This window comes from Anopheles stephensi, chromosome 3 (assembly GCF_013141755.1).
Source record: "Anopheles stephensi strain Indian chromosome 3, UCI_ANSTEP_V1.0, whole genome shotgun sequence".
NCBI classification, from domain to species: domain Eukaryota; kingdom Metazoa; phylum Arthropoda; class Insecta; order Diptera; family Culicidae; genus Anopheles; species Anopheles stephensi.
The window spans coordinates 60573159-60598101 of NC_050203.1; the positions used below are offsets into that span (position 1 = coordinate 60573159).

General features: G+C 44.6%; 3 protein-coding genes across 4 annotated transcripts in view; 1 reads left to right on the top strand and 2 right to left on the bottom strand.

Annotated features, from left to right (window-relative positions):
* Positions 1 to 483: 483 nt before the first annotated feature.
* Positions 484 to 17053, top strand: LOC118513546 (chromosome transmission fidelity protein 18 homolog). The gene is made up of 9 exons (XM_036059432.1): positions 484 to 1279; positions 1343 to 1511; positions 1577 to 2385; positions 2454 to 2673; positions 5795 to 6166; positions 9650 to 9825; positions 9922 to 10354; positions 16572 to 16632; positions 16907 to 17053. The coding sequence occupies exons 1-9, from the start codon at positions 606 to 608 to the stop codon at positions 17005 to 17007; spliced, it is 3015 nt and encodes a 1004-aa protein (XP_035915325.1). The 5' UTR covers positions 484 to 605; the 3' UTR covers positions 17008 to 17053.
* LOC118513547 (cilia- and flagella-associated protein 206) lies at positions 2376 to 5173 on the bottom strand. The gene is made up of 5 exons (XM_036059433.1): positions 4386 to 5173; positions 3952 to 4313; positions 3535 to 3792; positions 3320 to 3474; positions 2376 to 3251 (listed from the first exon to the last, which is right to left on the bottom strand). The coding sequence occupies exons 1-5, from the start codon at positions 5044 to 5046 to the stop codon at positions 2762 to 2764; spliced, it is 1926 nt and encodes a 641-aa protein (XP_035915326.1). The 5' UTR covers positions 5047 to 5173; the 3' UTR covers positions 2376 to 2761.
* A 1336-nt stretch (positions 17054 to 18389) lies between the features above and the next one.
* LOC118513548 (diencephalon/mesencephalon homeobox protein 1) overlaps positions 18390 to 24943 on the bottom strand; it is a 66476-nt gene continuing 59922 nt past the window's right edge. For both annotated transcript variants that reach the window (XM_036059435.1, XM_036059434.1), the window contains 2 exons: positions 24698 to 24822; positions 18390 to 20136 (listed from right to left, as the gene is read on the bottom strand). In XM_036059435.1, coding sequence (XP_035915328.1) covers positions 19484 to 20136; positions 24698 to 24822 — 778 coding nt within the window. In that variant the 3' untranslated portion in view covers positions 18390 to 19483. The remainder of the gene's footprint in view (positions 20137 to 24697; positions 24823 to 24943) is intronic.

Genomic DNA, 24943 nt, shown 5'->3' on the forward strand with positions numbered 1-24943 from the left:
TGCTTTGTTTGGTCCACTTTTGATTTTTTCTTTTTAATTGGATAGTTGTGGTTCTTATGGTGTGGGTGTATCCATTACATACCGAATGCCAAATATTAAAAACGTATTAATAATTGTGAAATGTTTTTTCTACTCAACGGTTTTTTTTCGCATTCCCACAATGCATAATTGAAAATATGTAGTTTTGATCATTTACCAACAGATGGCAGCACATTACATCGCAAGCAACGAAAAACATCGCATGTTGGACAGTGGATTTTTTATCATTCCATTATCTTTTAGATTTCAGAAATTTTTACAAGCTTCTCTTTTTCAATTGTGATATTTCAACTGAATTCAGTTTGATCTGGCTTTTTTCTTGCATTTACGTAGGATGGGTTAATAATTTATTTTAGGAATTAAAATAAAATTATTTAATTAACAAAACAGCTTCGCCGATAGAACGCCCACTGTGCAATGGCGCCAAAAGCGAAACGTCAAACCAAGCTGTTTTGATTACACTTCGTTGCGTGTGCTCGGGAAACAGTTGTGTTGCAGTGTTTTCACGAATTTTTATGCGTTTAGTATCGTTTTTAAGGCAAGAGTGATACTTACGCGGTCGTGCGATGGATCAATACCCTACGGAGGAAGACGAGTTTGAGCTGGTGTACGGAGATGATCTCGAAGCGATGGATGATATGGACGATGATCCACCACCGGGAACGCGCAACGATCCATCTGTACCTGGTACACCCTCAAATGGGCACGCTGGCGATGGTCGACGCGCTTCAACTTCCTGCTCGAACTATCGAACACCGAGCCAGTTAGGTACGATCGAGGAAAGCCCACTCGCTAGTCCTGCATTGTCCATTATCACCCGTGGCAGCAGTACCGTTCATAAACGACTGTTCGATACACCTGGTCCGTCGTCCCAAACGGGCACTAACGGGGCGCGTAAATATGGTCTTGCTGCATCAACACCCTTCCCCGGATCAACTGCACCCGCGAATGCACTGCAAACCTTGCAACAGATGGACGCTAATCCGCGCAAACGTCGACTCGAGGCACTGTTCGGCGATATACAAGACATCGAAGAGGAACCGTACGAGGAGCAATACGTGTATTCTTCACAGAAAAAGACAAAAACCGAAGAGGAGCAGGATATGGAGCTGATTGAACGGATACTGGAAGCACGACACCGGTACAATGCGGTGGCAAATCCGTCCAAACCGTCAATGCTTTCGCGGGCCGAAGCGTTACATCGGTTCAAGATGGATAACATTTCACTCGAACCACCGAAGTACGAGCCGTTCTCTAGGTTAAGGGAAATAAGAAGTTATTAATGTAATAATTAATGTTTCAGATGGCCATCAATGACAGTTATGAGGGAGGACAAAACGTGCGTGTACGTTCGGTTTCATTCGGAGGAATTTGAGAAGAAGCAGATCGATGAGATCAATTGTGCGAACAACGGTTTTAATGGTTTGCTTGGACCAGAAAAGGAACGGATCTGGCGTGAAGCGAATGAGATTGTAAGTAGAGATTTTACGACTCTTTTGCTCGTTGTATGTAATTAATTTGAATTTTCCTTTTAAAGGTCTCTAAACGATTGACGGAACCGACCAATGCTCTTCCCTCACAAACACCAGATATTGACGAAATCGTTATACCAACCGAAAGCAATGTGCTCTGGGTAGAAAAGTATCGTCCCCGGCGATACATTGATCTGCTTTCCGACGAAACCACAAACCGAAGCCTCCTTCAGTGGCTTAAGCTCTGGGATAAGGTGGTCTTTAACCGGGAGCCTGTAAAAAAGGCAAAAGACACCAAAACACAGCTAAGCAATTTCAACAAAAAAACGGGTCGGTTCGAATCGAACGGTGGATGGGTGAAGGGAGCCCGTAAGGTTCGGTCCACCCTCAACACGGAGCTGGATGAACACGGTTGTCCAGTTCAGAAGGTGGCCCTACTGTGTGGTCCTCCTGGATTGGGTAAAACTACACTAGCGCACACAATCGCCCGTCATGCCGGTTACGCCATAAGGGAGGTAAATGCGTCTGACGATCGTAGTCCGGACGCATTCCGTTTGGTGCTGGAAAACGGAACACAGATGAAATCGGTACTGAACGAGGAAAATCGACCGAACTGTATCGTCCTCGATGAAATTGATGGTGCCCCGATAGCGGCTATCGAATTTTTGCTGCGATTTATCGCGGGCAGTGCTGGTGGTCCCCAGAAAGCCGGTGGTCCGAAGAAAGCGGGTAAGGCTGGTCGGGATAAGTTTGTGCTGAAACGGCCAATCATCTGCATTTGCAACGATATGTATGCACCGGCATTGCGGCAGTTGCGACAGGTCGCATATGTGGTGAACTTCCCACCAACGGAATGTGCTCGACTAGCGGAACGGTACGTAAAGCACGCGATAATCATCCCTTTATTAAAATTTAATCTAATTTTTCACTTCTTTTCGGTAGGCTACTCGTGATCGCGAAGAAGGAACAGATAACAACGGATCTTACCTCGATGCTGGCACTGGCAGAAAAGACCGGAAACGATGTACGGGCCTGCCTGTCGATGTTGCAGTTCTTTGCTTGCATGAAAAAACCGATCCGACTGACGGACGTGCTCAAGTGTAACGTTGGCCAAAAGGATCGCCACAAAGGACTCTTCAGCATATGGTCATCAATATTCCAGGTATGATTTGGGGGATGTTAGAGTCTACCTGCTACAATGTAACGCTCGTTACGACTATTTTGTAAGATTTCGTGTCAGCAGCTCCCTTCTAACGCTCTCCGTTTCGGTTGAAAGCGGAACGACTCGTCTGCGCTAGTGTCAGTGCGTACACCTTCAAAGGGGACGGTGCCGATGGTTCGATCACTTTCAGTCCCGTTTGCCGCCGTTGTTCCGTTTCCGTGCTCCGGCTGACACGCGTTTGAGTGGTCTGTGGTTTACCGAGATAAATCTGTGTCGACTTCGGTATGGCACGGCTCGATTCGAGCGTCTGCACGGAAGTGGTTTTTTTGGTGCGAATGTTAGCAAGCCGGATTGCTTCCCGTCGGTAATCCCAAACGTTCCAGCGATATTCGCGATCAATGTTAGATGGTACGGGATGGAGATCAGTTTGTACCTCCTGATCGCAGGTGGTCGTTATCTTCATCTGAAAGCCTTCGCTTCGGGGCGCATTGTACGAGGATTGTACCTTGTCGTACATGTTCAGCAGACAGATGAGTTGTATTTTCTTCCTTGCCGTCTCGACTATTTTGAAGAAGTATCTGTGAGAGGAGAATCATTTAAATTGTTATTTAAATCATTCTAGTATTTCAATGTAGAAGCGTCATACTTATTTGGTTCCTCGTCAAAAAATGACACCGGTTCGGGGATGTTAAAGAGAAAGTGTTCCTTCTGCACACGGCACACACCCAGCTCGGTGCTTCCAGGCATAAGCAAACCCTTGCCTTCGGCCAAGTGCCACAGGCAGAACTTGAGCAGCTGAATCTGCGGAATTAAATTGATTGTAACGAATTGTACAACATAACAGCTGCATTTTCCACTCACATGCATGCTTTCATCGTACGGAACAATTTCACAGTTCTTCGGATCGGGCAGGACGAACCGCTTCGAGCTGACTTTGTTCAACCGATCGACATCGGTTTGTATCTGACTTTCGCCTAGCAAGCGGTAAGCCAGGTCATCGAAACTAGCGCATCGCTCCGTGAGGCTTGTCAGCGTGTTACTGATTTGGTTCATTTCCGAGAGGAGAAATATGAAATTTTGAAACTGCAACCAAACGCGTGTCAGTTCGGAAAATTTAGGCTAAAAAGAAGAGTTAGTTATTAATGTAACAAACCACCAGCTACAGTTACAAAGGCCCCAGCCCATCCAATTTTGATGCTATAACATGCTGAACGTCCGCACGCTATTTTAACTTTGTAGGCAGACATGTACGGCAGTATAAGCGTATCAAAAACTTACAAAAACACGATCCGTCGGGATGGCGGTACGATACTGGACGGCTTCGTGGATGCGCAACAGCTTCGCCTCGTACTCCTGCTTACACCCATCAATGCTCAGCTTAATGCCTGCCAGCTCGTCTATCAGCTTTCGCGTGTACACCTCGTGCTGCCGGTACATGGCGAGCAGGTCTTTGATGGTTTCAAAATCGTCGGCGGTAATGTTTTCCGGCAGCAGCGTTATGATCGATCGGTTGCGCAAATCGTACGCTATCGCTGCGTTCAGTGCACTTGTCAGCAGGTTCACCTTGTCCATGATTTCACACAGCGTTATTTGAAGAATCGATTTCGTCGATTCGTGGGACTGGTCGATAATCTTTGGCACTGAAAATAAAGAAACATTGCAACTTCAGCAAGTTTAAGGTAAGGCTTTAAAGTGGCTGCTGCTCCACTCACAGTCCGCCATGCCGTTGGCCGTATTCCCGGAGTGCTTGTTGAAGATGCGGATGCCGGCTACAATCTCGCGAATGTCTTTCAGCGCCATCAGACGATCCTTCCGGTCGAGTGTAACAAACTTTGCCTTATCGCTGCGCGACATCACCGAGTTTAGGGCACGCATCGTTTCGGCGATAACATCCTTACAGTCCGGATTGCCCAAACCCATGTTTATGACAATGTCCAGGATCACCTTGTTAAACACCTCGTCCTGTTCATCCTTCGTAATGACGTCGTTGTCGATGATCTCCTTCGTCAGGGCGAACGTTTTGGCCTGCAGGTTGCGCGCATGCTTCTCCACAATTTCCTCCTTGTCGAAGAAGTTGTCCAGAAAGTAGCACTGCATCCGGAGAGTGATCAGTGTTGGCGATCGGTCGTCGGCAAGCAGATTGCAGCAAGCTTCAACGAAATCATCGTGATTTCTTCGATCAGCACTGAGCGTTTCCATGAACAGCTCGTACTGTGGATCCAAGCTCAGGAGATTAATCACGAAGTGGACCAGCGGGCGATCGTATCGGACGTTTCTGCGGTCGCAGTTACGCAGGATTTCCTGCAACAGAGGTGTTAGTGCTGCATTTGGTTCTAAAAGACGTACCCGTGGGTAGTTGACTAGGGCAGACATTGTGCAGCAATCGAGAGGCTCTAGGGAAAATCTGGCACTGTAAACACTACGCCGAAGGAAGTCCCGTGCTGTTGCCGGACCCGCTGAACTTTCGCAACTAAAGCAAATGTTTTATCGGTAGCCAAGGTTAGGGGTTTCGATGGAATTATGCATGGTTGGGATGATATATTCGAACCGTTGCTAGGCTCGCTCGCGTTGCTATGGAATACTGTTTACTGCTAGCGTACATGGGCACGCTCAACTTGTGCCCGTACGGGTTTCCGTGTTTGGAAAAAACAGCTGACAGACTAATAACAGCAAAAATCGTACGGAATGTTCGACTGTTGCATGACGTGGTGGCGGGTCGTTAACCGATGCATGTACGTCAATACAGCCCATGCCCTAGTTAATACGAAGTACAACAAGTACCGTTCAAGTAGGGTATCGACACCGTCGCAAGGTGTATGTCCCCCTTAAAGCAACGGGGAAACAAATGAAAAATGTGGCTAATAATGGCTGGTAATGATGACTTCGGTTTGTTTATGTCATTATAATTGATTTCACAAAATTTATGGGCACCCATTCTGTTTTGTCGAAACTACCTTGGAACACGGCAAGCATGCAAAGGAATGTGGAAAAGTATTTTCCTTATTGATTTTAAATTAACTGTGTCATTATTCAATAAGCCAACATTCAACAGTCTATAGCTTTAATTGATTGATGCCTTAAACCTGATTGTAAGAAAGTACTTCATCCCTTTTATTTTCAGATAACACGTCCAAAGAAAACGATTACCTTTGACCCGAACGCTACCGTTCAGGAAATGGTTACGCTGACCGATATGTCCGCCGCGACGCGTATGTCCAACGTGCTCCAGGTGGTCACAATGGCCGGTGACTATGAGCGCTTAATGCAGGGTGTGTATGAAAACTATCTGCATCAAAAAATGCCCGACGCGGACATGTGCGGTGTGGCGGAGGCAACGGAATGGTTTAGCTTCAACGATCGGTTACAGCGCACCTTAAACCAGCTGCAAAACTACGCCATCTATCCGTATCTCGCCTACGCGTTCGTCATGTGGCACTACCTGTTTGCAACGCTCGCCTGGCCAAAAATCAATTTTCCCAGCAAGGGCTACGAGGTAAGTGGTAAACCCAGGATTCCAAGATAGCGCGGGGGATTAGCGGGGCAACGCTGGGATTAGGTGTCTGAGGGAGCTGTTCCCGAAGGACCCTTGCTCATTCATCCCCGAAGGAATTTTATGTTGCACCACTGATGCTGCACTTGATGAAATATGGTGCAAGATAAAATTATGCTTTCTATTACGTCGTTTCCGTGTTTTTCAGGATGAAAAGAAACCATGCCCTTACCGCTGGGGTCTTTGATATAGTGGTATGGTAGATAGAATTTTTTATCGTCGCCTTGTGTACATGGGGCACAATTGAAAAGTTTCTCTTGAAATAACTGCCCGCTTCTTTTCGGCTTCCGTATGCCGTTCGACCGAGGACGTGGATGAGGGCGCGACAAAGCGTTCTGGTGTTTTATTAATTACTCCGAAGGATTTTCCTTCGGCTTCATGGGGGACAGTGGGCACTCGTTCGTACTCCAAGGATGCAATCTAAATAGGAATCTCTAATTCCGTATGGCAACAATCCGGAGTGACACACGCACTTCGGTAAAAGCTTAACATTGGGCGGATTTCGCACGCTTTCCGTCAGAATGTCAGCAGCATTTTTTATATTTATTGCACTTTAGCAACTTACTCAATTATCAGGTGCTGCTACCATTTTGTAGTTTTGAATTTTTTCAGAAGAATTTTTTTTACTGTGAACAGTTTAAGCAAGGACAGTATGCTGGTATATTAGGTACCTTAGACGACGAGGCTTCTTTGGTTAAAGATCCCTGGAAGGGTTAAAGATGCAGCTTCTCTTAATGAATCTTCGCCTCCGAGATATCTTGGTAGATGAGATCTGGACGAAGAAGCTCCACGGTTTATCTTGGTGGACGAAGTTTCTTGGACAACTCTTCAACCTCTTCAACTACCCAGTCGCTTTGTGAAAGGAGCTTAGACTACGAGGTTTCTTAGAGACTTGCTTGCTAGCTTAGAAGTATAGTTGGAGAAGAGATGAATCAAACGACCAAACCTTATTGACTACGAAGTCTCTAAGAAGATAGCGCTTGGACGAGAAGATTATATAGATTGCAATATATTCTGGTATACCTTAGGCGACGATGTCCATTTGAAGACAACGCTCCTTGAGATGGTCTAAGATAAGAAAGGGCATCGTGGACGTTAATTGTATTCCTTCTCCGCGCCTCGGATGGTCCTCTGTAGTGTAAATATTCAGCAAGAAACAAAACAAGAAACAATCTAGAAAAATCCACCAACATTTTTATTTTGACCATTAATGCATCTACGACTGAAACAATGTGCAACTTCGTCCTCTTACATGGTTAAACGTTAACAAGCACCACCACCGGGATGTGTGAAAGAACACGCTCTTGCTACACATCCTTAACCATCGGATAATGTCACGGTGTCAATTGAAGAATTTTTCCCCCTCTACCCTGCCCTCCCAAGATCCCGCCCCTTCGCAATCGACGTTATTACGGTCACGGCGTGATTGAGCTTTTCATCCCGAGTGCACACATCATCGTCACGTTTGCAAGAAGCATGGCCCCGAGCCTAGAACAGAGCTGAACTGAAATGAATAAAAAATGGCGCAGAGCCGCTCGACCAAGGCTCGGCCGACTGCATGGGTCGACTGCACCGTGTACCGTACACGCCGGTTAATAGAATACACACAGTTTAAACATAATTTACACCATTTTAAATAATTCTTTTTGTACTTCCTTGCTATCGCCCGGGTTTCTGGCATTGCCGCGGTGGAAGTGACGGTTGGTGGACGGATGGTGTGATGAAGAGGTCACTCTCTCGCTCGCTCTCTGAAAGCGACGATGTTGACACGGGAAATAGCTCCAAGAACAGGCAGTGAGGCATAGTCTCTTGTGTTGGTGAATGTCAGTAGTGGTGGGTGGCTGCTTTGCCTAGGGCTTCGTTATGTGCATGTGCATTAAAACCAACATTGGCCAGCGTCCGTTGTGGTTAGGGTTATTCCCGTTGAAGAGATAATTAGAAAACCAGAACCTAAGCCTTCGTACGTGGATAAGTAAATAACGGTTGTAATGCGGTTTTCCGCTCGCCACTGCTTGCCGGTACGCTTTTGTGCCTTTCTTTTGGGGAAACAACGAGGGCAGCCATGTGAGTCTGTGAGACGGGGCATAGCTTTGGGACTTGCAAGACCGTCAGCTTCTATCTCCCACGGTTCTAATTGAGCTTATAATAGTGTCGCTCAATGGCTGAGGCGGTAGAACATTTCTTCCCAAAAAATATCCATCAAACGCCTTTTACGTCTTCATTATTGCCATTCCGTCCTGAATGTGGGCATGCCGTCCTGGCAGTGGGTGTTTTGAGGTTTTTTGGAGCACCTGTTACACTAATGAGACCCTCTTTTCGGGAGGGCCACCGGAAAGTCTCACGTACCCCACAAGAGATGGTGTCAACAAGACAAGATTGTGCTTCGGGTATTGAAAAGTGTCAGTGTTTGTTGCAGTAGCACACACACACCCCTTTTGAGCCCCAGGTACTTCATCACGGTCGACATACTTGTTGTTCCGTATCCAAAATCCGCCAAGTCGGGCGTCGGGGTTAAAAACGCGCTAGGGACGCACATCTTCGTCACCATCACTGTGAAGAATTGGAGTTTCGTACGCTGGTTTAGCTGGTAGCCATTTTCGTTTTAAAATTTGCTGTGTTTTTAATTTCGGATGAAAAGGAAATTAATTCCCACTCGAATCACGGTAAGGGCGCGGATAAATTAGGCCCGTAGATGGAAGGCCTAAGCAGAAAAAAAATGCGTCCGACCTCGATATGCAGGGATAGGAATAAAAGAAACCTATTGGGGCTGCTTTTGCGAGCCCCAAAATGGAGGAAACAAACGTGTTGGTGCCGCTCCGTACGAGCGGGAGACCCTGTTCGCGAAAGGGAAGTTTTTTTGCGAGTGTTTTTCATGAAATGATTCTATTAATTATTCAATATTAATTTACCCTTTAATTTTTTGTGTTTCTCGAACCGCGGCCTCGAGTACCCACGGGGTTGCTGATGTGCAGCAGCGAGCAAGGGCCTAAAAGTGTTTTTCGAGACAAATACAAAAAAAGAAAAAGCAAGCCCAAAAATGAACCCTGAAGGGATGAACGGTTTCTCACAGATTTCCGCTTTTATCCGCATGTTTTTGTTCCTTTATTAGGCTTATCAGCTCAGAAAGGGGTACGGATCGGATTCCGTTTCCTATCGCGCGAGCGGATCCGGGAAGGCTGCGAGCGAAATTGTGTTGGAAAATTTATATAATTTTCCACGTTTTTCTTCCACGCGTCCCACCCGTACCGGCTGATTGTATTTTCGAGTTGGGTGGGTGCTTGATTTTCTCATTTTGGGAGACCCCTCGGATGATTTCCATCTTGAGTTATAAATTATGTTTACCTTTATTGTGAGCTGTTGTTTGAAGCTGTTGTTCCTAAATCCTTTTCTAATGCAGGGAAATGATTGTAATTTGATATGTTTCAGCACTCGCAAAAATTGGCCAGTACAAAGCTGATACTAACCGGACTGCGGAAAGGATTGTCCGCCCATCTGAAGGGCATCGGCGAGGGTGCAGCAGTCCTAATCGATACGATACCGATGCTGAAGCGTGTCATCAATCCGTCGCTGCGATCGGTTTCCCTGCAGCTTCTATCCCAGAAGTAAGTGGATTAGGATGGAATAAATTCTCTGTTTTGCGATTTCTACCCGACCGCATGTTTTGATTGATTCCGTCTGTTCCGATTTTTTTTTTGCAGAGAAAAATCTGACCTCACACACACGGTGGAAGTGATGGCAGATTTTGGGCTGAACTACATCCAGCTGAAAACGCCCGAAGGAACGTACCAGTACCAGCTGAACCCGGATCTTGATCAGTTGTGCAGCTTCAGCGGAACCGCCGGTCAAAGCTCCACCTACTTCGGCAAGCAGATCGTAGCACGCGAGGTTGAGCTGGAACAAATGCGTCGAGCACAGCCGAAACTGTTGGAAGCGGGGCAGAAGGGTCACAGCTCCAGCACGAAAGTTAGCTCCGGCAAAGCTTTATCGAACGGTGGACACAAAGAGAACACAGTGCCGAAGGAGACGAACGCCGGGAAGGGACGGCCGGATGGCGCGAAGTCATCGCCCGAGCTGCCAAATCATCTGCGCACACTGAAACCGAAGCAAATTGTGCAGAAAACGAAGCAAGTGGTAAGTGAAACTCCATTTCGTTGCATTACCATTCAAATGTCTCGTACCCGTGTTGGGTTGGGGCGTCCCAAGGCCTTAGCGGCCCAGTCAACACGACGACGACGATACTTTTTGGCGTGTTTTCCGAAAGGTGCAAACAAAAGAAGAACGCCATAAAATCTATTACCTGGTTCAATTTATATGGAAAAGATGATTGGAAATTGAGTGCAATCAATCTATGGAGCCGAAGTTTCGTATCACCTGCGCTTCCTTCCGCTGTCTTGTACGGGACGCGATAGTCTCGGTGCTTGTACAATAGATCATGCACAATGAAATTGAAATCAAGCCGTTTGCGCAACCGTTTGGTTGGGGGAAGGAAAGGAAAAGTTTTTTTTTATGGTGGGCATTATTATTGTTTAAGCAAGTTGATGAGGTTCGTTGTTGAATAGAGCAATTTTTGTGTTTTTAAATTATGAGTTTGATGACTTTGAGAGATGCGTTTTTACTGGCTCGAGGCTTGTTTGGCTTGATGGATAAATAGATATGATTTTTCTTAGGAGACGAAGAAATTGTCTTATGGTCTATATTTATTCGCAAAAGAGGTGAAATGAAAAAAAAGCTATTACTCTATATCCTCCAATTTCATGTCTCCCTACGTAGCACGTGCCCGGCGTATCATATTTCCATACATTGATTGATTATTCTATCACATTTGAAGCACCGTTGTATTGTGCGGGATATGTATGGTTGTCCGTTGATTTCATCAAGAGTTCCATTGCTGCATGACCAATAAGTTGTTTCTTTACCAATAAATTGGATGTCGTTCAAAATAAATCAACGTTCTATAAGTCAATTAGAAGCTTATATGTGAAACTGAAATTTGATTATTGGTGATGGATATTCTCTTCGCTTGTCGCCATCTTTAGAAAGACGAGAGTAATTGCATATTGTTACTCTAAACAAAGACATTCCTCAAAAAACACGGCCACGGGTTAGAACAGAGTTTGTTTGGTAATTTTCCCAATATAAGTTAAGAAACGAACGTACCACCCACCCCACCTGCAAATTCTCATATTCGGGACACCCATCCCCCAGTTTTCTTGCTTTGCTGTCTTCCATTCGTGCTCTGCGACCGATTTATCCTCACAATTTCGCATCAATTTCCCTGGACGCGCATGCCAAGACATGAAGGTGTGCCCAAAGCAACAACAAAAAAAAAAAAAAATCTTCACCCAGAATCAGTGAGCGAACGGGATCGTCCCGGCTTAGAAGCTGAAGTCGGGGCAATGGAAAATAAAAACGAACCACTCACCCATAGCAAGCGTGTGTGTGTGTGTGTGTGTGTGTGTATGCTTGTGGACACAGGGGAATGGTGTGGGTGTGATGCAGCAAAATAAATAAAATAAAGCATTCAATATAATACCTTCCCATGTACGTGCGACGCCGAGTTCGAGATGGTGCCGTCGAGAAATGGGAAAGGATCGATCAAGCTCTCTCTCTCTCCCTCCCTCGGCTGGTGTCAGCTTCCTTGCGCTTGACACGATGGAAGCGGTCGTTGAATGGGAGAAGCCTTACGCCAGGGGTAGAAATTGCGTTCCGTCATCCGGGCGTTCCTACACATAAGCGAACGTAGAAATATGGCGCCTCCGAAGGCACACACATACGGACGGGTGAAATGAAAAATTGTACACAATTTTCGATACATTTGTACCTTCCCTCCCTCGTGGCTGGTCGTCCATTTTGGGGCTCCAGCTCCTTTGGCTGATAAGTTTCGGAAGGGTTGTCCGTGTGGGTGTGTGTGTGTGTGTGGACACAGTTTCACAAAGAACCAGCAAAGTTGTAAGCAGATACTGGCATGCGTTTCTTTTTCACTTGAGTCGAATTTCTTTAGCTTTCTGATAGGGTAGTGGCAAGAACTACTTTTTGGTTATGCAGCCGGGAGGAAGTCGTGCGCGGGGGAGGTGGAAAGAGAAGAGAGGAAGCGAGGGTAATTTAGAGTTATGCCATCAAGGATCAATTTGAGATGTATTTTTTTATTATTCAGATTGATTGCATACATTCCGGCATTTCGGTTCGGTGTTACCCTTTTTTTCGTAGAAGCGTTCTCGATAACGCTTTATCATGGTGTTGGCTCGTTTCCTCGTTGACTGGTTTGCTGAATATACATATTAGAGAAGTTTTTACTTTCTTTCTCGATTCAGTTTTATCTATTTTATTTTATATTTTCAAACGTCCCTATTTGCCAAGCGCAACGTACCCGATACAAGTCTGTATAAGTCTTTCTTCTTGATTTGTACTTATCCGATGAACTAATAATAAGCTATTAGAAGCATTAGTTGGATAGGCAGCAAGAATCTAACGTCTAACGTTGATGTTTTATTCATCGCAAGCCGTGATCAGCACAATTGTAATTGATCGTTTAGCTGTGTGAAAAGATTGATTATCATTCATTTTCGACTTATTCCATCAGTTATTGCTCGAAACTGGCTGAACATTTCTTGTTCGTTTGTTCGTTCGCTCGTTTTTTCCTAATCAGCTATCAGCTTCCTAACCCCGAACAGTAAAGGCTAATGCATAAAATCATTTACTGCCCAGCATGATGGTACCGTACCATCATCATCCACAATCGTTTTCGCGCGATTCGCTCTCGTCGTGGCTTCGCCTTGGAAATGTGCTTCGTTTGCATGCGTTGCGAGTGTTGCCCAGCGGGGCAACCGAACCGGATACCATTAGAGGATTTATTATTTGCCAGTGACCCAATCTCTGTGCCCGGGTGGTGTTTTCCCGCACAAGAAACCTCAAAGCCCCCGTCGTCGTACCGGAAAGGATTGGTGTGTGCGAGATTATTTTTTCGGATGTATCCGGGTTGAAGGAAAAAGTACATTTGCGTTAGCTGAATGCTTAATAAAAATAAGATAATTTCGCCTGGCTCGTGCTGGAAAAGGTGGGTCACGCCAGGGGAAAACAAATTTCTCTTTTGGCTGACCGCCCGTCGTCCCCCCCGGCGTACGTACGTACGGGTCGCCAGCGGGTCGCAAACGCAAATCGTTGTTCCGTGAAGATAGAGAATATTATATTATTCTCCCCGTTCCCGTAGCGCTGCTTCTCATTCGTTCGTTCGCTCAACGTTTTTCCGCCTTGATGATGATGATGGTGATGGTCAAGGATTCTAGTGGCCACCCGGTGAGTTTGCGTAGCACTTACTGCTGCTTTCGCCATCCCGGAACACCATCGTGGTTCGTCGTTCGGGTCTGAAGAACGCCCTAGACGCGCTGGGCAGAAAGACGAGAGGAGCGAAAATAAAGACGTTGGCAATAGAAGAATCAACGTCCGTAGCACGTAAATCTTGTACTGTCCACGCGGGGGATGGGATTTTCTTTTGCTTGTTGGCTTGTGTGAATGTGTTTGCTTTCGGCCCGGAAGTGTACGGGACCGGTTGAGTGGTCAGGTCTCGTTTTATGGATGGTGTCAGGATCGTTAAGGATGCCTTTATACGTGTAATTACATAAACGGAAACTCGTGCGGGTCGGGGGTTGGTAACTCGGGCGAATGGCACAGATTTCTTATAAAGTTATCATTTTATAGATTCTTCGACACTAGTGGCTAGTCTCTTACATAGAGTTTAATCCGTTCCAGTCAGTCAGTATATGGCAAAAGGGGCCGGTCCGGCGATCAAATCCCATCCAGATTGCCTCCCCGTACGCAGGACTGACTATCCAGCTACGGGTAAAAGCATGTCACGGAGGCCGAGATCTCGATCGAGGCCAAAATAGACAAAGATTTGACAAGATTATTTCTGTATTGTTGCAATTATTTGGGACATTGAAGTAAATGTTTTTTTTTTTTTTTATATTATAAAGAACGGCCTGGCCGTATTGCTTAAAGCTAAATTACAAATATAAGTACAATTCACGATGGTTTGGAAACATTTCCTTCTCCAAACCGTGAAAGGGCACCTTATCCCGGGTGAGCTCGGTTATTGAAGTAAATGTTAATGCAAATAGAAATACTTAAACCGAAATTATTGTCTAAGTAACAGTAAAAAGTTGATCAGTAGAAAATGCAAACTTGAGAAGTTAAGTGGCGGGAATAATTTTGAGAATGATTCATGTAATACTTTGAACCCCGTGGGAAGGCGAGACCTAGATGATGACTCTTCCACGATGATGACTCTTCGACGACAAGAGTTTTTGTTAGTCAAAGTCCCTTGAAGGGTGGGTCCTCTTAGACAACGTCGTTCCTTGATAGATAAGGTTTGAGAAGGTTCTGATCCTTTTAGACAATAGGAACGTTTCAACCAAGAGAACTCTAGGAAGTCGAAGGTCCTGTGGATGACGAGGAATCCCAGCTTTCTTGGTAGATTAGGTTCCTTAGATGACTAGAGCATTCAGAGTAGGATGCCACTTGGTCGACGATTGTTTTCGTTTATGTCCTCGATCCGATCAACAACAATTAGCGAGGTTCTACTCGTTGAAAGGTAGTATATATATTAATTTATGACGGCCAGACCGTATATTACTAAGGAGTGTGTTTATTGGATTTGAATTTACTCGCTATGCTTTAAACTTGTTTAACTCTGCTCGTATTGCATTTATTCGCTTAAATCATGCCCTTATCAGTATAAATTTATAAAACCAATTTGATTATTCACTTTGGGACAGAATCGAGATAATTATTTCTTCCTCCATACACACAACCCCTTGAGGATTTCTTTTCTTGCACATAGATAGTAAGACTTATTTTTATGTTTCGGCGAAAGCACTGTGAAATCAAAAAGATAAACATCAACTGAATCGATCGCTTAGCAGAGTCGTTTGGCAAAGCGAAGATGCAATAGAGTAAAAGCTGTGCGGCTGCTACTGATTACGGAGGTGGGAAAGGCAATTTTTCCTATCCTTATTTCTTGTACAGCGTGGATCAGTCCGAGTCCACCGGACGATGGTAGCGGGGCGAGAACCATAAAGAGGCAATAAAAGTAATCATCCCGGCTTGCTTGCTGGACTTCCGTTTAGCAGGGTTACGTCTTGCCCGCTTGGTCTCGCATTCTATTCGAGCATCGCAGCAGGAACCACTGGTAAGGAAGAAGGTTCTAGCTATAGCTTCTTCGTCTCTTTGTGTGCGAATTTCACCAACCACCGGGCCAACCGGAAGTGGATGCTTCTTCGCTTTGCACAGAAACGAACACAGTTCGCTCAAATCACGCAACATGTGCACACACGTGTGCAGGGAAAGGACGGACGCGGGGTCATTTGGCGGTGTTGGGCACGGCAACATAAACGAACAGGCCCCAAATGTAGCCAATCGGTCCAGCAGCAGCAGCAGCGGCGGCAGTAGTGGTGCGAAGCGTAATAACCCAACCGTACTGGAACCGCAACTGAAGCCGAAAAACGCTCCAAACGCTCGAACGTAATTCAGTGTGTTAAACAATTTTCCGAGTAACGGAAACCCAAACGAAGGGAAATTCAGTTGATTTATTTTTATTGCATCTTAACGATGTAGATGTGCTCTCCGATGGATGTACTCTAGGATGATGGGGATTGAACACAGACGGATGGGGAAGCCTGAAGGAAGCGTATAATCCAAAACGGTTAGAATGGATGGACCGTTTGGTAGATGGTGGATCGGTTTTTCGCTTTATTTAGTGCACCGGGAATGATGCGATGCAGTGGAAGCTATATTTCATGCCGTGCAAACGGGGGTTGTCTCCTATGTTTGGTTGAAAATTTACTGTACTTTTATGGAATAGTTCACGTGGTGTGTTCCTATTAAAACTTTCCTATCAAACTAAATTGCACAATTTACAGTGAAAAACAAAATGGCCGTATTTCTCCAATAATCCAAAAATCCCATTTTAACTAAACATCATCTGCCCAATAGACTGAACAATTTATATTGTTTAGGTTCAAATTACATGTCAATTTGCGACAACTTACTTTCAATCCCCCGGGAGAAAAATGGCAAGTCGAAATAGAATTGGCCGGTCGGGTAGATAGGTGGCCACTGACCGGAAGGCCATTGTTTGCTTGTGTGTTGGTTGGACGTGTAGGAGCCCACACCAACCCCATCTCTTTTGTCCTTCTTTGAAAATATAAACTGTTTATACGAGGATCTGGGCGGATACGCCCACAGCTAGCACTCGCACCCGTTGACCTTTACCATAATCTCAGCAAATTTTTCTCAATCCTTTTCCTCCTTCTTTTTTTCTCCTTTTCTTTCTTATCCTTTTGGTTTGGCACAGGTTTCGAAGGACTTTTTCGGACGGCTCTGCACGAAGGAAACGGTACTGTCGGTGAAGGAGGGTAAGTTTGAACGTGTGACAAATCAAATTGTTTATGTGTCTGGAGATCGTAAGGTTGCTCCAGGATAGAAATTCCGTTGGTCCCGAATGGTCAATGGTTTGGAGCGGATGGATACTCGTTTTTGGATTTTCTTTCTTCCCATGTGGGGAACGATGATACCCATCGATTGTAATGCTCAACTCGTTTCTTATTTCTTCTAGCTTATATTTTGTGGAACTTTTATCAAATGATGGAAACATTTATCTTCGTTTTGTGTGTGTGTGTGTGCTTTTAGGTGGAACTGATGCGATTGTCAAAAGCCCAATTTGGTACCGGTACAAAGAAGGATACAACAACGCAGTACGAAAGGATGTAACTCTGCAAGATCTTATGTGAAGTGAAAAAAAGAAGAATAATTTAATAAAACAGTTTTTATAAATTATGGTAGGGTTACCTGCGTTCTTTTTCTTATCCTTCCAGAAAGTGTACATATAAAATCTAATAATATTTTGTCGGACCCAATTATAAGATCAACCTCTCAATTTTTAATGAAAAAGTTGTATGTGTTGTAGTGCATATATTCTATGGGCAGTCCGGTGGATGAGGCTCCGATCTTCACACGGCAGGACCGGGGTTCAAATCCTATCTGAGACTGCCTACCCGTACGCAATGCTGACTACCCTGCTTGAGGTGAGTGCCAAAGACGAAGCATAAGTGCACATATTCGTCTTCTACAGCAATCTGAACGGAGCAAATGGAGAAGATACTATACTGAGCGCTTACAGCAGAGACAAACAACACAGACGTGTGATTGGAAAAAAATCTGCTACCGACTTAATCCACACATTGTCGAAGATTTTCAGCAAAACCGTAGGACCTACAGGACGACTTACGACATCATAACGAGATTGGATTGAGCTGAGAAACGCACGCTAAAGCTGGTATGGCTGTTGAGAGTCACAATGTACCTGAGCGTTCAATGCAAGGCAAGAGTGTCGAACATGCTGCCGGAACCGTTTGAATCTCATCGGAGACTGAGGGGAATGGAAACATACACTTATGTTTGCTGTTCTTAATGCTCTGGATTGCTCTGGCGTTATGGAAAGCGGGAACTTTGACGTCCAGATGGCGAATATTACCCAATCTCTTAAAATCGGAAGAAGGGATGTCCTGCAGACTGAAAGGTGAAAATAGGGTTTGCTTGAGGTTCATAGCGGCGAAGACAAAGTACATTATAGTTTGCCTTGTATGTGAGAGAGTACGGCTAGAGAAGGTCTGCTGCTACTTTGGTACGATCGTAACATCGGATAATAGCCTAAGCATCGAAATACGGAGGCGCAAAAGACTCCTGCAACACAGGAGGTCTACGAGTATGATGGCGGAGAATGGCTGTGATCTCACCATTTTAGGGGTACGGATGTGGAGGATTATTTTCAGTGGTGGTGTCCAAAGTGTTGGTGGTGGTGAACCACAATTTTGCTGAGCTGCTAGGCGGTGTAGATATCCTCACCATGACCAAAGAATATGATGAATGGGATATTCTATAAGACGCAGACTGAATCCAATGGAATCGAACCTGTTGGAGATATGACCAGCTCTTCGAGGAATGCAGTGCTGGACCTAGTACTCCACAGATACAGATTGGAAAGTGTGCCCCTATCTCAACGATATGCTCCATAAAGCAGACCAAGATGTAGTAGAAGCTGTTGACAAATTTTAATACAATAAAAAAGTGATATCCCACACATACATAAAACAACAGCAACGAAACACGATGATGGTTTAAGAACATTTTAATTTGCCTTTTATTGTTTACTTTACTTTCATGACGAACTGGGAAAAGAACAAACAAGATTAAATTGTTTCGATTTACAGTCCCCTCTCATCATTCTATGGAGTTTACTAATTTACATGTTTAAAAGTAGCATAACTATCAGCTGGCGTTGTTCTACATGCTCGGGAAGTTTTTTTTTACCTTTTCTTGCTCGGGATGAATCTATGGATACGCTACAATTCGTGTGAGTTTTTGCTGCTAGCTTCATAATACATAATATTGCTGGCACCTTTCATACATTTCCTTCCTCACTGTATTATCATCTGCGGTCCTTCTATTTAATGCAAACTTTATCTTTTAGTTACAATGTGTTTATAGAATAATAAGTATTTTAAATATCCTCTTCTTTAGTAAGGAGAGAAAGACAGACAGAGAGAGAGAGAGCACGGAACGAAATACGTTGCAATCTCTTCTGTGGGTTTGTTTTTACCACTTCTTCTTTTGTGTTTGGTTATTGCTAATGAATACTGCGCAGAATCTTTTTGTACAAATGTGTGTTTGTGTGCTCGTGTGTATGTGTGTGTGTGTTTCGGCATTTTGATTCTTATTTAATCACTAGCATTACAAGTGTGCATTTTATATGTTATCATAATCTACATGTACATGGTGATGCTCCTTGCTCTATTGCCATTCATGTGCTCGATGGGAATTTCTTAACCTTTCTGAACTACCGTGATGCTGGAGCTTTTCCTTTGCAATAAGCATTATTTATTTAATATTGTTAGTATGGGTTTTGCTTAATCTATTTCTTTAACGTACTTTATTTGTCTGTCGAAGAATGGTTTTGACTTTTATTGCAAAATTTTCAGTAATAATTTTATCCATATTCGGTCTCCGAACTCTTCAGCGCGGGAATCGCTTACACTTGAACTAATCAACAAATGATGAAGATTTTAGGTTCGAACGTTATTTAAAATTCAGCTCACCTATTGGGGCTGGTTGCATTAAAATACTTCATCCATGTTATGCATTATGCTGAAATTTATATTTTGTTTGCTGTGTTGCTCTAACATATTCCAGCATGGCAAGGAATCGCTTTTATTCGTTAGAGTCTGGCTTTTCGCTACCCGGGCCTGTGTGTGACCGTGGTGAACGGGGTGAGTCTGCATGGGACACTATGGTCCTATTCTCTGATGGACTTCCGCTGTTACTGCCTGCGGTGTTATTGTTGTTTGCTGTACTCGCACTATTATTATTGTTATTATTGCTCGGAATGTGATGCATGCCTGCCAGATGTCCGGCACCGGCCGCCAGATGATGCGCTCCAGCCGACGCTGCTGCCGCTGCCGCCAAATGGTGATGATGATGGTGATGGTGCATGGAAAGATCGTTGATGAAGTCGGACGGCTTTCGTCCTGCACTGCTGAGCGCCGAGTGTAGCGTAAGCGGTGGCAAATGGAACCCAGGAAAAGCAAGTCCGGCAGCAGCGGCCGCCTGCAGGGAGTGGAGCAGTGCTGCCGAATGTTCCTGAGCCTTTCGGCGCAGTTCAGCGACGGAAGATGATCGAGGATCTGGCAGTCCACTGTTGACAACCGAGTTGGTGATCGACGAAAGACCGGAAGAGGATGAACCGATCACGGAACTGGCGAGGGAGGAGGGTGGCGAGGAGGAGCTGCATGTGGGTGACGAGGAGGAACCGGTCGTGGTGGGTGCTTTAACCGGGCAACAGGAACACAGTCCAGGAAAGGCAGCTGAAAGGGTAAAAGAAAATAAAAATATGTTGATTAGTACCTCCGTATTAGACCTTCCGTAGATAATTTTTTTTTTTTTATTCATAAAGATCGGCCTGGCCGTATTGCTTTCCGTAGATAAATGATGATCGTACAATTTATTTTTATTATAAAGCAATCCTCAGCGTACCGAGCTCGTTTATATTGTGCAAGAGCCATTAAGTATTCGATATAGAAGTACGGAAGCTTACAACATTTTTATTGTTTGCCCATTTTTGCTCATCTGTGTGTTTGCTCAACATCGGCAACAATAAACCGGGCCCATGGACCTCGGACCTAGGTGAGGTTTAATCCGCTTAACTTAATCTTAACTCAATTTGCCCAAAACAATCACCCTGTGGGAAAGTTGTGCCTCGTCTCATTAAACTTTTATCGAATACGATCAAGATAAAGAGGCACGGGCACCGTATCCGTGAAGGTAAATAACAAAACTGAATACCAATGACCGGGCGTCTCCACGGGTTGGCTCATTTCACCAGCAACCAGGCGTCTCCATCTAAAAGGTGTGCCTTCGCTGGGTGGCAAAATTTGCCCTTGAATTGAATGGTCACCAGCGGCATTGGACGAGAAATTAAACCAAATAAAGCGACATCCCTGCTTAGCTGCTAGGGTGGCCGCAGACGCACGCAGGTGTGTTGAGCGTATTTTTTACCATTTACTTTCAAGCGGAGTCTCGCGCCACGGTACACAACGTGCTCGGCACCTCGTTTCAAGTTGGCAAAAAACATGAGCGTATATTGAGTTAACGGGTGCTTACGCTCGTAAGCGTGTGGTAGTGGCAATTTTGCAAAACTTTACCCCATAAAATTATATCCTGTTTCTTTACCCTCCCCTTTGCCACCGAGAGAGGGAGCCTTGCGCTAGAACCGCCTTTGTGTAGGGCTGGTTCTGTGTTGATTTTTTTTCTTCTGTCGCTGTTTTACACCCAGCTGCCTTCCACCTTGTACGGTGCGGTGTGGGATGTAATGAAATTTAAATTTATTTTTACGGGTGTTTTAACTTGATATTGACGCTTGTAAACGAATTAAAAGGCGATTCCGGCTGAAGCGAAAGCTGTTACCATCGCTGTTGCTGCCTCTGCCGGCCCGGATGTGTGCGGGCTTTTGTTTGCGGCAAAGGTTAGGCGGAAGCGATAAGTAAATAACCACCCTGAACGTGGATAACGTGCCTGTGGTGGATGGCTTCAGTTCGAGGGGTGGGGCTAAGATGCGAGCGACGGCAAGCGTCTGGTTTGTTGACAACAGGCGATCCAAGGGGTGAAAGAACCCCATCGTTACGCTTTGATCGTCATTTGGCAAAGTTGTTATGCAAGTAAATCTTTCATGAATCGGTACATTTTGGAACTTCAAAATGATGCTGCTTGTTTCAGCAGCTTCAACGGCAAGGGATTCCTTTTTATGTCTATTTGCCTACCTAGAAGGAATGGTTTATGGATAATATTAATTAGGGGAAGCTAATTCAATATTTAATACTCGTTGTTTTTATCAATTTTTTAACAACAATTTGCCAACTGGTATGTATGGTATCATATTGTTTTTATAAAGTTTCTTGGTATTTTAAATAATACAAATTGTTGAAACTAAGGAATGAAATTTCGAAAAAACGATGATCATGGGTAGCATATTACAAAATTTACCCTACACAAAAATCCATCGCGTCATTTTATCATGATTACTGCTAAACCTGATTGTACAGAATATCTAATCAACATTGATGGATTTCATCGACCGCAGCACATGCAATGGATCACCTGCAAGAACCCCTCATGTAAAGGCAAACACTTTCCTGCTACCGAACGCTTCCCCGCCCAGCTTGCTACACCTGACTAATTCAAGTATCGCGAGCATAAATCTTTTCCGCGGGTGAATCAGAATTATATTTTAATGTACGCGAGCAAATTGTTTTACATCATCTTCATCAGCAGCTGCGTGAAGACGGTTTTGCGGTGAAATGTGATGGAATGATGGAGCATTCGCTTGACTTGGGTGAGGAAAGCATGTTCCTTTTTGGAAGGAACATTTCGTACCCTGTCAACCATCATCCCCCGGCAGCGATGAGGGATGTGTGTGAGTGTTCCGTTTTGGCTGAAATAGTTTAGCTTCCGTGGCAGAACAGCAAGCGCACTTCGTGGCTAAAGCAACGAACCAACCAATAAGACAAGGTGTGCTAGGTTGCGTTTTGGATGAATAATTCATCCAGCGCCAAGGCACCCGGGTGTAAGCTATGGGTGTAGCTAGAGTGAACATGACGCTGTGCAAATGCTTCCGTCTTCTTCGGGCTGCTCGGAAGTTTGGTTCCGATGCACTTCAATCAAGCGCGGTTTCATCTGCCGGAGTGGTGTGGTGCTCACTAATCTTCTTAGCCGAACTACTACTCCCACCTCCCCGGGTTAGTGTACCGACTCACTACCCCCAAGGACATTCCGAAAATGGGGAAAGGAAACCGTTTGGCTCATTGCTACGCGTTGCATGGTGTTCCTTTGAACTATTAGCACTATCCTGAACAGACGACGGCGTCATCTCACAAGACTAAGACGAGTCAAGCGAAAGTCGAGCCATCGGACAGACCGGAGGAACGTCTTGTGGCTTTTCCTGCAACACCTCGGTAATGTTTTCGGACCGAAAAAGGGCACCCGAAATACAGGCGCGTGTCTCGGGGTGATCCGCAGGTGCAGCATGATTGCCTTCGCTTTTCGTTTATTAAATTTCCCTTCGTACCCAAACGGCGAGTCCCCTTGGCTTGGAAAAAGAGATTCGTGTCCCAGTCGTTCCGGTGCCGTCCGGAATGTTTTCGAGGAGCATAATCATGCCGTTAAAGTGTAATTTGATGCTGTTTAAATTATCAATATTGTGCACAAGTGAATAATTAATTAGCATCACTTTGGACGGTGCGCCAAGGCACCGAGGCACCCTGTAACGGAGGGAATGTGGCGGTTTCTTTGGTGAGGTAAGCGAGCGTCTTTTTGGTTTACGTTCCTGCTGGGAGGTGGGAGATTATGAGAAGATGGAACCCGGAGCACATAAGTTATGGTGGCAGGGTGATGGCCTCGTCTCGGCGCATGGCACATCGCTAAGAGCTTTCCCGGTGGTTTCATTAGGATTATGAAATGAACGACGGGTAATGAGAAACTTAACTTTATTAGGTTTAAAATTTACTCCAGCAAAGTTTATGGAACGTTATTTTAATGGGTAAAAAACTATTATTTGAAATAAAAACGTAGGAAAATCATAAAAAAGTTTATTGTGGGATGTTTTAAAATTAGAAAGGCAAATTAACGCAGGATTTTTTTTGTAAAACAAGCACTAAAAATAAGACTTTGCAAAAAATTAGCTTTATGAAGAAAAAGAGAAATTTTGGAAGGATTTTCGATAGGCTCATCTTAGCACACGAACATCTACATGGCTTACAGTCATTCTACTTGGCCCGGTCTTGGAGTATGGGATACAGAAGAGCTCTAAAAGTGTTTGAATTCAATCTCTCCCTATACTGTCCTTTAAGCCTTCGACCCTCGGTACAGCGAGAGATCGGGCGTTCAGTCCAATATTAACTACGCTTCTTCTTTTTCTTCGATCAGCGAGCTTCATGCCGGCCATGTATTATGCTTTACTGCACTTATTGATGCGCTATAACCGATAGGTTATAGGTTCAATTATTGTGTATTGGGCGTGCCCATATCCAGCATATAGGACTAGTCAACAAGTCATGGATAATCTTGAGCAAGCTGCTTGAGACCTACCTTGCGGGACGCAGTTTAAGGCATAATAGAGTGGTCAAATATTCCAATTTCGAACTTCATGGGGAATGCGAATCTCTCCCTCAATTCGTAATGAGGAAAATTTTCCCTTTTTTTGACTTTCTATTTGAGACAAATCCAGACAAGCCAGCCAAATGAATGAAGAGTGTTAAACGCCCTCGACCTAGATTTGCATGACTCCTACTCCAGGCACCAGTAACGGATGCTCTCAACCACATTGGGATATGTAGTCCTCGCATAATTAAAATCTTAGATAAGACAAGGATTTTAGATATCGAAACAATCAACGAATTGACCTTGATCTCATCCGGGATAAGGTGTCATTTCGTGGTGATAAGGTGTTAAGGTAATGTAAATATCTTTTATATATTTTCTTACAGCTTTATTAGCTCATAGCATTGTCCGAGTTCACCCGGGTTGAGGTGCCCTTTCACGGGTTGGAGAAGGAAACGACTCCAAACAAATGTGGATTGTGCTCTATTTGTAGCTCAGATTTACGACATAAAAAAATTAATATAGGTCCAACACCATTTCCGATGCCATATTCCTAGACAAGGCAATTCCTCAAGGCATTCTTCAACTCCATTAAGTCGTTTCCTAAAATTCATCAGAGATTAGATGACGTCTATGCTATATGTAAACTGCAATAATAATCAGCAATAGCCAGTGCTTGTGACGGATGGATCACTCATTCACACAACATGATCACTTTACACAGAAATGCTATAAATATAACTTACTTGGTAAAGGCTCGATAATTTTACCTACCTTTCAGGCTGGGAAACAGTGGTGGATTAAACTGGGAGCTGAGCGAAGCAAGATGCGGTGGCAAGAACAACGGTGGCGTAGTCCTCGGCTGTCCATTATCCAGTACCGGTCGGAATCCACCATTGCTGTAAATGAAACACGCCCAGATAAACAGACGATTTAGTTGAAGAATAATTGATTATGACACATATTTTTTCTAACATTCAGCAAACAATTACCGAGCTGGCAAACTAAAGTCGATTCTCG

Coding starts and splice junctions, on each gene's coding strand:
- LOC118513546 (XM_036059432.1), top strand. CDS start 606: ATGGATCAATACCCTACGGAGGAAGACGAGTTTGAGCTGGTGTACGGA. Junction 1,512..1,576: donor GGCGTGAAGCGAATGAGATT/GTAAGTAGAGAT, acceptor TTCCTTTTAAAG/GTCTCTAAACGATTGACGGA. Junction 16,633..16,906: donor GGTACTGTCGGTGAAGGAGG/GTAAGTTTGAAC, acceptor GTGTGCTTTTAG/GTGGAACTGATGCGATTGTC.
- LOC118513547 (XM_036059433.1), bottom strand. CDS start 5,046: ATGTCTGCCCTAGTCAACTACCCACGGGTACGTCTTTTAGAACCAAAT. Junction 3,793..3,951: donor TCCCGACGGATCGTGTTTTT/GTAAGTTTTTGA, acceptor TCTTCTTTTTAG/CCTAAATTTTCCGAACTGAC. Junction 3,475..3,534: donor CGTACGATGAAAGCATGCAT/GTGAGTGGAAAA, acceptor TTAATTCCGCAG/ATTCAGCTGCTCAAGTTCTG.